This window comes from Dunckerocampus dactyliophorus, chromosome 2, assembly GCF_027744805.1.
Source record: "Dunckerocampus dactyliophorus isolate RoL2022-P2 chromosome 2, RoL_Ddac_1.1, whole genome shotgun sequence".
Lineage (NCBI taxonomy): Eukaryota > Metazoa > Chordata > Actinopteri > Syngnathiformes > Syngnathidae > Dunckerocampus > Dunckerocampus dactyliophorus.
Genome location: NC_072820.1, coordinates 31997180 through 32013037, shown reverse-complemented (window position 1 = coordinate 32013037; position 15858 = coordinate 31997180). Strand labels below are relative to the sequence as shown.

Here is a 15858-nt window from a genome sequence, read left to right as displayed (position 1 = left end):
TTATTTTATGAAATAAACACACTTTTGAAAACATTCGGCATTGCGTTTAAATTCTGTATCCGGAACCAATGTCAAATTGAGTTGAAATACCGGGAGTACATTACGGTGACACATCATGGCACGACATCCAGTTGTTATAAAGTAGTCGACCCCGGGAGTTACAGCGATCAACTTAACAAGCAACAATTGTGTATGGCATTTCTGTTCGACTGTGGAAGTGTTGAGACGAGCTAATGAAGGCGATGGCTTCGTTTGTTCGTCTATTTGCAGATGTTCTGACGCGGTCGACACTTGTGTTAGCATTAGCTTGTTAGCAGGCACAGGTGCCGCGGGTATCCACTGACATTTCTTCTAATGTAAAGACCCGCTTACCATTACAAGGTAAGGGAAGCTTTAATAAATATTAGTATGGCATGCGGCGAGGAGTGGAAATAGGGCTGAGTATAACATGAATTTTGAAGTCACAAGTTAAATAATCGTGAGGTCTCATGTATAGAAAGTGGACATAATCTCTAAATCAGTGGTCCTGAATAGGCGGCCGAGGAAAGTTAATAATTTAGTCAGCCAAAAGTCATCAAGGTAATGCAAATGTCCTAATAATGACATCATGGCAAAAGTTGCTCAGAACAACATCTGTTGTGTCTTATGTTTGTTTTATATTACTGTATTACCATGAGTATAACCAGTGGTCTTTTTCTACGCGTCTGCAGAGAGTACTAGGCATTTTATTTGGGGAAAAGCACTTTTTTTTTAGCGGACAATGCACCTGGGATTATATGGGGCTCACTGTTTGAGGGAATACGGTAGTTGCTTCATAGTATTCAATAGAGTCAATGTATTTTTTTAATGCAAGATCATTTTTGTCATAAAAACCCCAGATATTTTTCACTATATGCAATATTGAGAGTTGCAGAGTGGAATGTTTAGATGATTATAGCTTTGACTGGTTAACTAACTTATAACAACATGGATTTGATGCGCTATAGTTTTGGAACAAGTGAAAGTTTACTAAAAAAAAAAAACCCTGACACTTTTAACCCTAAAGTCTCAAAAAGGTACCTGTCATGAAGTCTATTATAAAATGTAATACATAACTATTCTTTTCACTTTTGAATCAGTCCAAATTTTGTGGTTATAATAGAAGGTAATGAGACCAAATCCATCCCGAGGTTGAAGAGTGTAGGCATATGTGATGTACAATATATATAATGTTTTCTGCGTTTTCTTTTTTCTTTATTTAATTTTTTTAGGAGATGTACCTGGTAGGGCTGACAGGCGGTATTGCCTCAGGGAAAAGCACAGTGTCATCCATGCTGCGTGACCTCGGGTGCCCCATCATTGATGCTGATGTTGTGGCTAGGAAAAGTACTTTACAACATACATTCTACATGTGATTATGTTCCTTGTTTTATTAAAAATAACTTGGTTATCTTTTCTTTTTTTTTTAAACAGTTGTGGAGCCGCACACAGCCGCCCACTCGCGCATCGTCTTCCACTTCGGGCACGAGGTCTTGCTGGAGAGTGGCGAGATCGACCGCACGAAGCTCGGGCGGCTCATCTTTGCTGACGAGGGAAAGAGGAAGCTGCTCAACTCTATCACCCACCCGGAGATTCACAAAGAGATGATCAAACAGATTGTGTTTTACTTCCTCAGAGGTGAGGTCGGGACACTTGAACTGAAACAGCTCAAAGTAGATTTAAATAGATTGATAGATGTGTATTGTCATTGCACAAAGGATACAACAAAACTTAGTTTTCTGGCTTCACTTCCATTTCTAGCAACATTAAGAAATGTTAAAACTTAAATGTTCCAAATGTCATAGGTATAAAAATATATATATAAAATATAGAATTTAAAATATAGACAAAATATTCAGTATGGTGACAAGGGACAGCAGACATTTGGGGAGATGTTCACTGACCCCCGCAGAAAAGGGGAACTTCCTGAAGTGATGTCGGTAAGCCTGTCATGATAATTGATATATCTATTTATCGAACGATTTAAAAAAAATGGTCGATAATTATGAGCACTCAATAAATCGACTTGTACATATATGCGCGTCTGCTCCATCTGTTAGTCTCTGTGGTACACAGGCTGGATGACAAGATGGTTCACTCTGCATGTGTCTGTGCGCATTGGCTCTAGATGAAATGAACACAGAAGAGAGCGAGCATCCTCTCAGCTATTAAGCCTTTTTGTCCCAGTAGTGGAGGCGGGGGCTACGTACACGGACTGCTAGCTGTTAGCAAGCAGACGCGAATGTGAATGAAGGAACAGAAGCGATAGTTGCTAAGCTGAATGCCACAGTTCCAGTGTGGATGTGCAGCAGAGCCTTCCTCCCAACAGTCAACGCTTACTGAGCCGTTTGATCGGCTGACTAAATATTAAATGAAAAAGCGCAAAATGGTTCACGTTCACAGTGTTGCTAGCTGCATTGGGAAAGAAATGTAACCTTTCAATACGGTTGAAAAGGCAACATTTGGGGAAATGTTAGACAGACAGTAGGAATTGTCTGGGAGAACGTACATGCACACATCACAATATAAGTGAGTGAAAGAATATGTCTTGAAGAACATTTAAGCAACATTGCATTTTAGCCCACTCAGCTGTGGTCCAGCTTCTGATTCCTGTTACTTCCTGTTACCCAGCGTACTTTGCTGTCCAGTTTCTGTAATTTGCTGGAAAGTGCATGCTTAGAGCTCACATAGTAGTTGTTTAATATTCTGCATTATACGTTGGTATTGTCTTGTCTGTTTTTATCCACCTATTCCGTAGCTGTTCTTTGTTCTTTTGACACCATGAGTAGGATGGGTATGTGAACGGTCTGTGTAATTTACTCCACCCCCGGCCCTCCTCGAGGTATGCCACCCGCCGAGCCCACTCCGCTGTGATTGGTCACACTCCCAAGCGCTCCTGAGGACTTCCAGACAGCTGCCAAACCTCTTTTTTCCGATTACTTACACAAAATAAACACAGTTACGATACAGATAAATTGTTACTTACAGCTTGCTCTTCTGACTCTTCAACACAACCAAGTAACGTTGGAAAGGCGTCAGACTTCAGCAACAGTTTGGCGGATAGTCCAGCTTCGTATTGGCCCATGTTCACAAAACAGTCCCGTGTGAAGTGCAGTTGACTTCTTATGGGGCAGTTACAGTATGATCGAGCCCCATGAGTTCTGCCTAGCAATAAGTGACCCAGCAAACAAAACAAATTTAAGCAATTCTGATTGGATATCTGTGCATCTTGTCAACATGTTGTATTTTATTAATCTGCACATATGTTTTCAGTTTGTACCAATGTTCCGTTGCCTAGGTTACCGCTACGTGGTGCTGGATGTGCCGCTTCTCTTTGAAACCAGAAGGCTCACTAAGTTTCTCAACCACACTGTTGTAGTTTACTGGTAAGCAACTCATCGTCATTATGACACCGACCTTTCAATCATGACACATTAGCCCAACAGTAATGAGATGTGACGAGATGAGCCTCTTTCAATGGCTTCCGCTCTTTCTTTCACAACAACGAGCCTGGTTAGCTAGATATAAAACTAAAACTAAAGCAAGCACATGTAGGTTAAAAAGTGAAACAGCGTGTATCTTAATTTAGTGGGGTTTTGTTCAAGAAAGAAAATAATTTTTTGTTGGATGAAACGGGATAAAACTTTGAAGATGAATGCTTTTTATTGCACTGACAAGTTCAGAGGATCTCATGGTGCAAATAATTATATAATAAATTGAAAATGGATGGATGGATACTAATAAATAACATAATAAAATATAATACAGTAATATTTTCTAATAATATAATATGCACAAATATTTGTGATTGCGTTCTTTTTATTGCACTGACAAGGTCAGAAAATCTCATATAAAATAATGTATTTGTTTATTGTAAATGCTCCCTGTATATCTAATACAAGTATATATTTCATAAATAATATTTAAAAATAATTCTATAATAAAACATAACATGATAAGTTTGAAATAATAAAAAATATAATAACATAATAAAATATAATACGATAAATCCTATTTTTTAATATTGTACTGTAATATACACAATATTTGTGTTTGTTTTTTTTTTACATTTAAAAAAATGAAGGTACATGATTTTCATTGGGCAGTAACAAAAAGAGGATCTTTATAGTGTAATAAAAATAGAATTGCTGCATTCATGTAGGTGTTTAAGTAAATACATGTAATTTATATTGTACAAACACTACAGTATATAATAATATAGTGTTGTAATATACACTCCTGATCAAAATCTTAAGACCAGTTGAAAAATTGCTATAATTTGCATTTTGTACATTTGGATCTTAATGAGGTTTTAAGTAGAGCTACAATATGCAAAAACAAGAAAGGGGAGTGAGACCAGAAGCACTTTGAAAAAGTAATTTATTGAAAAGAACAATTAAACTGAAACAGTCTGTTTATCAGCTAATCAAAAGTTTAAGACCATCACTCAAAAAATAACAAAAAACTTTCCAAACCAGAACAAAAAATGTTCTCAGTAGGACTCAGTAATGAGTAGCTCCACCATTCTTGTTCATCACTTCAAAAATGGGTTTGGGCATGCTTGATGCGAGTGTTTCCAGGAGGCTAGTGGGAACATTGCTCCAAGTGGTGAAGATGGCTTCACCAAGGGCATCAACTGTCTGGAACTGATGGCCATTTTTATAAACTTCCCTTGCCATCCACAGCCAAATGTTCTCTATGGGATTTAAATGAGGGGAACATGCAGGATGGTCCAAAAGAGTGATGTTATTCTCCCTGAAGAAGTCCTTGGTCAAGCGAGCATTGTGAACTGCAGCGTTGTCCTGTTGAAAAACCCAGCTGTTACCACACAGACGAGGGCCCTCAGTCATGAGGGATGCCCCTGCAACATCTGCACGTAAGCAGCAGCAGTCTGAAGCTCCAGTGTTCCACTGAATGAAAAAGCACCCCAGATCGTGATGGACCCCCCTCCACTGTGCCGGCTAGAAAACATCTCAGGTGGGATCTCCTTGTCATGCCAGTAACGTTGGAAGCCATCTGGACCGTCAAGGTTACATTTTTCTCATCAGAGAATAAAACTCGTTTCCACCTTTCAATGTCCCATGTTTGATGCTCCCTGGCAAAGTCTAAACGGGCAGTTTTGTGGTGTTGAAGGAGACGAGGTCTTGGAATTTTATTTTTAAACCCTTTTCCAGCAGATGCCGTCTGATGGTTATTGTGCTGCAGTCGGCACCAGTAAGGGTCTTAATGTGGGTGGAAGACCGCCCTGTGTCCTTATGGACAGCCAATCGGATCCTCCGTCAGCGCAGGTGTGATTTTTTTAGGGTCTCTCACTTGAGACTTGAGACGTTCCATAATGCTCAGGATCTTTCAAAAAATGTAGAATGACTGATTTACTGCTCCCAACCTCAGCAGCAATGGCACGCTGCGAGAAGCCTTGCTTATGCAGCTCCACAATCCGACCACATTGAAAAAGAGAAAGCTTCTTAGCTTTACCATCAGGAGGGCATGACAGTGGGAATGCCTGGCAGAAAATGAACATTTTGAGCAGATTTTGGCATTTATAGCTTGTGGTCTTACTCTTTTGATCAGGCGATAAACAGCCTATTTCAGTTTGTTTTTTTCCAAATGTTTTTGTCTCACTCCCCCTTCTTGTTTTTGCATATTGTAGCTCTACTTAAAACCTCATTAAGATCCAAATGTGCAAAATGCAAATTTTAGCAATTTTTCAACTGGTCTTAAGATTTTGATCAGGAGTGTATATTTTACAAATAATATATAATAATATATTATTGCATATTTAATGTCACATAGGTCTCCAAATGTGTGCTAAATTATGCTATTTTTTTAAATAAAAAAGTGGAAATGCATGACTTTCATTGAACAGCTAGAATAATAATTTGGGTTGTTTTTTTTTTACAGATTTTTTTGGAAATATGTTGTTCATCACAGATATAAAATGCTCAAACAGAAACAAAAAATAAACTTGAAAATTCCAGAATTTTTTTTTTTACATTTGACCTTGAGAGAGGTGCATGATCCTTGTGGTCCAGTGCACATTTTTCCACTATTCAGTGTGTTTTCATGCTTCATGTTTTAAACCAGTACACATTTGGAGGTGTGTTTTTGACACACATACAGCCAATTAGGCCCAAACATACTTCCCACCAACTCCCTGTCTGCCTCTCTTTAGCCTGATTCACTGCCTCTGGATTCTTTTAACAATGAGCCATAAATAACCCGGCATTGTCTGTTCCTTTCCAGTGACCCTGCCACTCAGCTGGCGCGCCTGATGCAGAGGGACGGCCTGACCCAGGAGGAGGCCGAGCAGCGCCTGGCCGCCCAGATGCCGCTCAACGAGAAGCGCGGCCTAGCCAGCCACGTCATCGAGAATTCAGGCACGCGAGAGGACACCCACCGCCAAGTCCTGCGTCTCCACACCAAGCTGGAGGACTCCATGGACTTCCTCTTGGTCAGGGTGCTGGCTGTTGCTGCCACGGCCGGTCTAGGTGGAATCCTGCTGTACACTGCTAAGCTGCTGTTGTCCTAACAAAGGTTGGAGGACAGGAATGTGCTGTGAACACCAGGCAGGCATGTAGCGGCAAGTTGTTGTCATGCTGGCAACAATTGAGTCATGTTTTTACCAGGATTTAGTAGGATTTCTTACAAAAAATGCACTTTAAATAGTAGTCAACTGACATGTTTTTACTTTATTAAATGAATGTGCGGGAAAGTCTATACTTGCTGTGCCATGAAATCCATAGATCTCCACATTTTTTTTTATATTTTTTGGTTTTATCCTAAAAAAACTCATAAAAATTAAATACATACAAAAAATGTGGGGATATCAGCTTATAATCTGACTGCAACAATTTATGTTCTAAAATGAAATACAATGTTAAACATAACGCATGTTTGATTTAGAACAGTTTCATGGCAATAGAAATAATCTTTTCTAGGGTCAAACTGTCACCAGCATAACCACTTTAGCCTCAACTGTTAATTAGGACAGTGCAGGCGAGTTTTAGCCAACTATTTTAATGTTTTGAGCAGTCATACAAGTGCAAGAAGTTAACTACTGCTATTAGTTAAACATAACTGTCTCTAAGTCTCGCACAATGAAGGATCGAATTTGAACTAAGTTTTGTGCGACTTCAGAAGTATTTTGTGGGTATTGTTCAACTTAAAAGGACTGTTTGCAACTGTTAGGCGGCTGCCTGGAGAGCGTTAACTTTCAAATGTGCTTAAAGCATCATGTCTCACCCTCTCTCTGCTCCAACCACAACCAGATAAAACACCCCCCCAGGTAACACCAATGCACACAAGTGAGTTATGTTTGTTTTACGATCATGATAGCGATTTGGCAAAGTTTAGCTGCAAATGTTAGCAGTCATTGAATGAGCAGTTCTCCCTCGTTTCGTCGTGGTTCGAACATCACTCCCTCGATCATTTGCGTTTTTTCAAAAATGAATTAATAAATGATGGCTGTTTCGTGGTCGACTATATTAGTGACATAATAACGAAAGACAAGTCATATGTAGTATTCTGGTCACTAGGCATCAGAAATGTTACATTGATGAGACATTTCTGATCAACCCACATTACGTTCGAGATACTACAACAAGAAGGAACTTTCTGAAGGCTAAAAGTAGTTATGAAAAAAGTTATTGTGTCCTATTATTGCTTACCATCTCTAACATATTAGGTAATACAAGTATAAAGGTGACTATGGAGTGTTACTTCATATGGCAGGGCTCGAATGTTAAAAACATTATTAAAATCATAAACAGGTTTTTTATTAATATTGAATCCTACTTTGCGGAATTTTGCATATCCTGGTCGGGTCGGTGTGTGTGCATGTGCTACGTGTGTATGAGAAAGCCGTAAGCCATGAAGGCCAGTCATCTTATTGAAGTCAATTTTTATGCCGTTTAATTTGGAATTTTTAAACTTTTTCTTGGTTCAGCCTGTTCTTTTAAACCGCTGTTGGTAAAATACGCTAGCCGGTGGTGGTGGTCTTATATTGTTTTGATAGATTTTTGGTAAACACAACTACAACCATATGCAGTGCTTTTTTTTTGTAAGATTTCCTCCTAAATTTTCACGAGAACACCTTTTGAACACATTAGCATAAATTACACTGACAGATAATGTGTTTCCATGTGCAATTTTCATCTGTTTCACTCTCATAAAGGCTCAGATGGATGATGTCAGCATGAAGCTCACAAATAGGTTTAATATATACTTTTTATAACCATCCTTGAAAGATATTTTATAGCCTCCCCTTTGTAGCAAGAGTAGCGTTATGTGATCTCCCTCCACACACAGAAGAATGTATGTTTGATAACCGTATAATGACATGAAGATTATTATAAGATGGAATGTATGTGACAATCTACTTTTAACTGCGAGGTGAGTGAATTTATTGTATTTTCCTATGCTCTCAAGCTTTCTGTACATATTGATTCTTTATTTTCTCGCCTCTGTCATCGACACTCTTTGTAAAGGCTACGCCACTTAACAAACAATCAATATTCTCACCTCAATGGAGTGTTTTGTTTGTTTAGTTTTTTTAATTATTGGGTATCAGAGCTATTTTTTATGTTATCTGATGTATCGGTATGACGCCATAATTCCTTCATATTGCCCGATAATTATCATACACCTAGTAAAATCTAGGTTCTATTAAATTAATTCAGGTATATATCAAGAAAACACAACAAAATATCTATAATAGAATCTCTGTTGGGCATCTTTGTGTGGAGTTTGCATGTTCTCCCCGTGTGTGGGGGGGGGTTTTCTCCGGGTACTCCGGTTTCCTCCCACATTCCAAAAACATGCATGTTAGGTTAATTGGAGACTCTAAATTGTCCATAGGTATGAATGTGAGTGTGAATGCTTGTTTGTCTATATGTGCCCTGCCATTGGCTGGCCACCAGTCCAGGGTGTATCCCACCTCTTGCCCGAAGTCAGCTGGATTGGAAAGCTTTTACTAGGGATGAGCGAGTACACCACTATTTGTATCCATATCTGTAAATTGACATGGATTGAGCGGAAGTGGCAATATTTATTGTTATTCAGCTATATGTTTACTCCGCATGTGTAAGTGATCTGTAAGACTTTAATTTTTTTTAATGATCTGTGTGAAGTATGTGATTTGTGCAAACATCCAGTGATTGCAAACAAGGAAATAAGGGAGTCTGTCTAGGGAGGGGCGGTCGCTGTGTGTGACTGGCCAATCACAGAGCATGAAGAGTGAATACATAAGTAGTTATCCAATGAGGATTTTCCTCACCATCACAATTACAGATAATGACGAGCTGTACTCGTTTCATGCTCGTACTCTGCAAAAATGCATTATCCATAACGGATACTGGTCTAGATCCGGCTCATCCCCACCCGAGCTTTTCCATCTGGTTTTCTGACTTTGCTTGCAAAATCAGCTCGGATAAGGACCAAAATCTATTGAGAACATAAATATAAATACTTTATCTATTCAGCTAGGAAAATGAGAGTACCAGGGGTACCAGGTTAAATATCAGGAAAATCATCCATGCTTCAGAATCATCACAACAGGACTTTAAGCACCCACAAACCCACAACAATGAAAGCCTAATGTCCTTGGCTGAGGTAATATGTAAAAGTATGAGCCTATGACAGAGACCCTGGACATGGAAATTCAGGAAGGCGGTGATGTCGTCTTAGTGCCCAGATCCCACAAGCTGATGTATGTCACTTGGCTCAGTCTGAAGCGCGCTCCAAGCTGCCGCATACTTGAAAGTCAGGTCACCGTAGCCTTGATTTGAGCGGGCGCTTCCCACGGGCGTCCGTCTTTCCCAGTGTGTCTTTTCCCAGTTTGTATCAAAAGGACAAGAAGCCACATTTAGAGGGTGGACTTTATCTGAACCAGCAAGTGTGAACGCTCCCTCGAGGCAAAGAAGGCGACTGAAGGCGCTGTCGGAATACTAATGGACCCACTGCAAATTATTTGCCACTTGCCATGATTTAAGATCTTATTCCTAGACATGTTAGATCATTTCCCTAATTTTAAGGGCTATTTACTAATTGATTTTATAGTATAACCTTAATTTTAGAATGAAGAATTACTTTTTTCACAGATGTTTTCACTTGAGAAAAATAATCTTATATTAAGAAAGTATACTGTAGCTAGCCAATTCTTATGAAGTTATTTTTGCCAGAAATTAGTTATTTTTTCTAATAACAAGCTAAAAATCTCATTTGGATTACTCTTTTTAATATATTTGTCTTAAGTGAAGAATAAAAGTGGTTTCTAAACTTTCTAAATGTAAGAATGGACTCACAAAATATATCTACACTGCAAAAGCTAAAGTACATTTCAAGAAAGTAAAAAAGTCCCATTTTAAGCAACTATTTCTTAAAAGATTTGATGATTTTAGACCAATGTGATGGCTGCACAACAAATTTTATAGCGTGTACCAAGATTTATGATATTAAATCTAATCATAAAATCTGTGTAAGTGTTTAAAATTATTCAACTTGATTCAAGAAATATTACTCTTTTTGTATCTAGTTTATAAATGTAAAAACTAGTGAATTTACATATAAATCATGCCAAAAAAGAATTCTGATCGTGTTTACGACAATAGGTTTTCCTGTAAGTTAATTTTAGATACAATCCAAGTTTTTTCTCATTAAATAAAAAAGTTCCAGAACGGGGAAGAAATAACCAACATGACAAGAAGCGATGTTATCTCCACGGTGGCTGAGTGGCGAGCATGTTGGCCCCCACAATCAGGCAACTTGGGTTCAAATCCTTATCGGAACATGCCCATGTGGAACCAGCACGCTCACTGTGGGTATTCTCTGTGTACTCTGGCTTCCTTCCTTTGACATGCATTCCAACAATATGCATGTTAGTCGAGGGAAAGGTTTCTTGAGACGTCATCTGTACTTCTGTGAAGAAGGTGTCGGACGTTTCGCTCCTCATCCGAAGAGCTTCGTCAGCGAACTAATAAGTGCTGGTAGCCTAGGCCTTAAATACAGTAAGAGTAGGCGGAATTGGTGTGCCAGCACCCTCCTCCTATTGGTTCCTTACACTAAGACTGGGCGGAGTTGTGGTCTAATCCTCTCCTGCTATTAACACCTCCGATGAAAGGGAAGTGTCGCTCCCTGAGTTGGGTATGAACGACTCTGATACTGGCTCGTTAGCATCTATTGTTCTGGCTCGGCCCTGGCTCCACCTCATTTGCAAGACTAAGAGCTGTGGGTTTTGGTCTCAGTAACCTGCTGAACACAGGGTCCAAATTAAACCTCAAACCACCATTCCGATTCAATGATGAGTTCTGTTTTCTTTGGCCAAAATCTTTACCTCGCTGTCCTCAAAAGAGTGATTGGTTGCTTTAAGGTTTAGGTGTACTGCTGATTGAGGACCACTCAAATTGTCCCAGCACTTGTTACTTCGCTGACGAAGCTCTTCGGATGAGGAGCGAAACGTCCGACACCTTCTTCACAGAAGTACAGATGACGTCTCAAGAAGCCTTTCCCTCGATGGACAACTCCTGTACGACTGAGAGCCTACACAGACGTGTATGCATGTTAGGTTCAATTTAGACTCTGCCCATAGGTGTGAATGGTTGTGTGTCTATTGAAATTTAAGGTCCTGTTTATTTGTATATCCAGAAATCTTAATTAATATTAGATAGTTTCAGTAGTTTGAAGTATTTTTTCCCCAATATCTAGTCTGTTTATCTTATATTTGGCAAGCCCTTTTTTTGTGTGAAGGATTTAGGCTTATTTCAAGATCTGTCAACTAGTTTCAGGATACAGTTTTATTACTTTACACTAGTATTAGGTCATTTTCACTTTAAAAAGTAAAAAAAAATTTCATATTTTAGGAACATTTCATTTTTTAGCGGTTTTAATAAGGTAAAAAAAAGAGGTATTTTATTATAAAAATAAGTATTTCCAGCTTAAAGGTCCTGCTTATTTTTTAGATATAAAATGTTAAATCTAGGATTTCGGTCCTGCTTATTTCTAGATATAGAAATCTTAATTTAGGAAAGTAAAATGTACTTACTGCATGGACAGATAATTTCATTAGTTTCAAGTAATTTTTTTATCCAAAAATCTATCCTTTTTATGTTATATTTGGCCAGCCCTTTTTTGCAGTGCTTAAGTTATGAAGTTGTCAAACCAAAAAGGTGAAAGGCCTAAACTGAATTCCAGCGCCACCTTTTTGTTGCCCCTTTCCTGGAAGAAAAGCAAATCAATCCCCAATGTCAAGAGGGGGCAAAGACTTCTGTAATCTTACAATTGCGTTCAGAGAGGTGGCCCACGTGTCGAAATTTTGGTATCCTCTGAGCTGTTATTAGTTATTAGTCTTGAAAACGTTATAAAGTCGTCCTAAAACTTTAGGACTCCAGCGAACCACAGTGAGAGCCATTATCCACAAATGGCGAAAACATGGAACAGTGGTGACCCTTCCCAGGAGTGTCCGGTCAACCAAAATTACCCCAAGAGTGCAGCAACGACCCATCCAAGAGGTCACAAAACACCCCACAACAAAATACTAAGAACTGCAGGTCTTCTCTGCCTCAGTTAAGGTCAGTGTTCATGACTCCACCATAAGAAAGACACTGGGCAAAAACGGCCTGCATGGCAGAGTTCCAACACGAAAACCACTGCTGAACAAAAAACGTTAAGGCTCGTCTCAATTTTGCCAGAAAAGATCTTGATGATCCCCAAGACCTTTGGGAAGATACTCTGTGGTCTGACGAGACAAAAGTTGAACTTTTTGGAAGGTGTGTGTCCCATTACATCTGGCGTAAAAGTAATGCCGCATTTCAGAAAAAGAATATCATACCAACAGTAAAATATGGTGGTGGTAGTGTGGTAGTCTGGGGCTGTTTTGCTGCTTCAGGACCTGGAATACTTCCTGTGATAAATGGAACCATGAATTCTGCAAATATTATCAGAAAATGTCCAGTATCTGTTCCTGACCTCAAGCTGAGACGAACTTGGGTTCTGCAGCAGGACAATGATCCAAAACACACCAGCAAGTCCACCTCTGAATGGATGAAGAAAAGCGAAATGAACAAAAACAAGGTGGATGAGGAAGAAAAGAGTAGTAGACGCAATAACGTTGTCATCCCGTATGTCTCAGACATATCTGAGAAACTCAGAAGGATTTTTAACAAACACAACATACCAGTACTGAGCAGGCGCATGGCACAATTCTTCAGGTCAAGACTACCTGCATCTCAAAGAGAAAGAGCACTCTTTTGAGAACAACAATGTCCACATCCATGTAAGACAATGAAGTCAGACACGTGTTATGGTGCTACATGTCCCATCTCTCTTGAAAGTTTGTCACGCAGACAAACAGAAACACGTGTGACCCCCCAAAAATTAGCTCTATGTCACAATTTTTTAAAAACGTAAACCAAAATCACAGTCAGCACTTTACAAAGTTCTCCTGAGGCCAAGTTAGTGTAGCAAATACTTAAAGAAGTATTCTATGAAAGTATCAAAGATGGAAGACACCACAAGCCAATGGCGTGCCCGCTGTCCGCCACGCGCCACAACAGGTCACAAATACAGCTCGACACCAACGGGTAGACTCAAGTGGCTCAAGCGTCGACGATAGCTATCGTGTTGTTGAACTCTGGCATCTAGTGTCATGCTACGCGAGGGCCGCGGTCGGCGCCTCCATAGCCCGTGTTGTCACGCCGCATCCATGACACGGCACTGAGGTGATGAGACAGGCAACACGCCAGCGGAGCATCCCCGACCACATGAGTCAACCTGTCCGTGCGTGTTAGGCCCGGCTTCGTCAGGGCCATGAGTGAGCACGGCCCACTGGTGTTGAGTCACTGACACACTGGTCTCTTCCCTGTACGGAGCATGATGACGAGGGGAAGGACGCGGGGAAGTAGCCAACACTGTCATGTTCTCCCGAGGAGCGCTAAGACGTGTGGTGTGCATGGGTGCACACATGTACTTGGAGGCCCGCTGCAACCCTCTCAGCACTTTCCTATTACCCTGACGAGCTTTCTGCTCTATTTGCTTTCTATTCACTGCCGTACCGCACTGCTAGAAAGACTTTGATGTATGACGCCACCGCCATAAATAAGGTAAACCACCAAACCTAAAGGCATACCTACACTTTAACTTGCAACTCTCTTTGGTTATCCCGCTGTTTTGATTTTTGATTTGCAGGAACGTCTTTCTTCTGGGTTTAGAGCAATAATAGAATGATCAATAGATAAATAGATCTACTTTATTAACTTTATTAAGAAATTAAAATGTTTTATTATTAATCATTTGTATGCAATTAGTAAAATTATTGTACATAACATTAACAGGTATTTTATTATGTCATTCATAATAATAAAATAATAATGCTATAATGCTACCTTAATTACATTACATTAATTAATTAGTGATTAACTTTTATCATTGGTGTTTTTATATTTAATGCAGCGCTAAAAATGTAAGACTTATTTATTTATATTTATTTAATACTGATTGATTTCCCCTCATACGTATACTATAGGATCATTATATGATAGTACTATAATTTAATCCATCCATCCATCTTCTATGCCGCTTATCCTCACTAGGGTCGCGGGTATGCTGGAGCCTATCCCAGCTGACTTTGGATGAGAGGCGGGGTACACCCTGGACTGGTTGCCAACCAATCGCAGTATAATTTAATAATATATTATAAAAAATATTACAACGTAATTACCAGGCACTGATACATAGATCAAATGCTTCTTTTTCCCACTTGTTGCTAGGCAGAATTCATAAGAACCCCACACCCCAAAAAAAGGACAGGGAAAGCTGACAGGGATATCAAATTTGACACTATTACTTAAATGGCAAAGTCAGGAATATTCAGTTAACTCTGGCCATAAAAATCTTAGCACTTAAAGTGGTAAGCTGTGCTTTTACATCAGCTGCACACCATGCGTGGTTCCACATATTTGTTAGTATGTTCAAATGCTCACATTTAGCTCAGGGCTTCTGTTCTGGCTTTAATAACTGAATTGTGGTGTATTTAACTGGTAAATGGAACCTGGGTGGCCTTTTTGCGTCAACGTCTACAAGACGGTACAAAGTGTTGAAGGCTAGTGGCGGAACATCTCGTGGGTGACAATGAAGGTCAATTTAGTCTGCGACAGTTTGAGGCATCTATCTCTAATTTGGATCGCCCTCCTGGTGAACTCATTGTGCGTATGTGTGTGGGGGGGGTTCAAGATGTCAAAGGAAAGGCTGCATTAATGCCACGTCGGCAGAAGCCCACCATTGTCATGGCAGAGCTGTAGACATCTGAAGACTCCCACTATGTGTATTGTACTGTAAATATCAAAGCCAAGAGACGCATTTTCAGATAGTAAGTGAGTCAACGGTTCAAGCGCCGTGTACAGTCCAGATGCTGTTTCATCATCAAGACTCGTCCTAGGGGGTGCTGTTGGCGAGGTTGTTCAGATGGAATCACTGTCAAGGCCGAAGAGCCTCGAGTCGCTTCTGTGAGGCTTCTGTTTTAGCGAGGGCACCTTTTTTCTGACGCTGTGGCTCAAAACGAGACTTTTTGTATGGTTAAACGGGAAGCTGAGCTTTGATCTACTTTGGCAAACTACAATCAGACACTGCCCAGACTTTTGGCTTGATGTTTGCAGTGTTTTGTTCACCCTGGTATGGTGCCTGGCCAGGGCACCGACCCCCAGCCATTGGAGAAGTCCAGTGCCGGTCCCAAACCTGGATAAATGGGAGGTTTGCGCCAGGAAGATCATTCTGTGTAAAAACGAAGCCAAACAAATCATTTGATTGCCTTGCCAAAAGACATCAACCAACCCTTTGCAGTGTTTCGTGTTC

General features: G+C 39.9%; 1 protein-coding gene across 4 annotated transcripts; it reads left to right on the top strand.

Moving 5' to 3' along the window:
* Nucleotides 1-105: 105 nt before the first annotated feature.
* dcakd (dephospho-CoA kinase domain containing) lies at nucleotides 106-8525 on the top strand. Of its 4 annotated transcripts, XM_054768974.1 has the most exons (6): nucleotides 289-381; nucleotides 1119-1144; nucleotides 1251-1365; nucleotides 1453-1656; nucleotides 3317-3404; nucleotides 6262-8525. In XM_054768974.1, exons 3-6 carry the CDS (start codon nucleotides 1254-1256, stop codon nucleotides 6545-6547), a joined length of 690 nt encoding a protein of 229 aa, XP_054624949.1. In that variant the 5' UTR covers nucleotides 289-381; nucleotides 1119-1144; nucleotides 1251-1253; the 3' UTR covers nucleotides 6548-8525. The 4 variants fall into 4 exon arrangements, with proteins under 4 accessions (XP_054624951.1, XP_054624948.1, XP_054624949.1 ...); XM_054768976.1 differs by lacking the exons at nucleotides 289-381; nucleotides 1119-1144 and adding an exon at nucleotides 106-190; XM_054768973.1 differs by lacking the exon at nucleotides 1119-1144 and having other exon boundaries at nucleotides 235-381.
* The last annotated feature ends 7333 nt before the right edge of the window (nucleotides 8526-15858 follow it).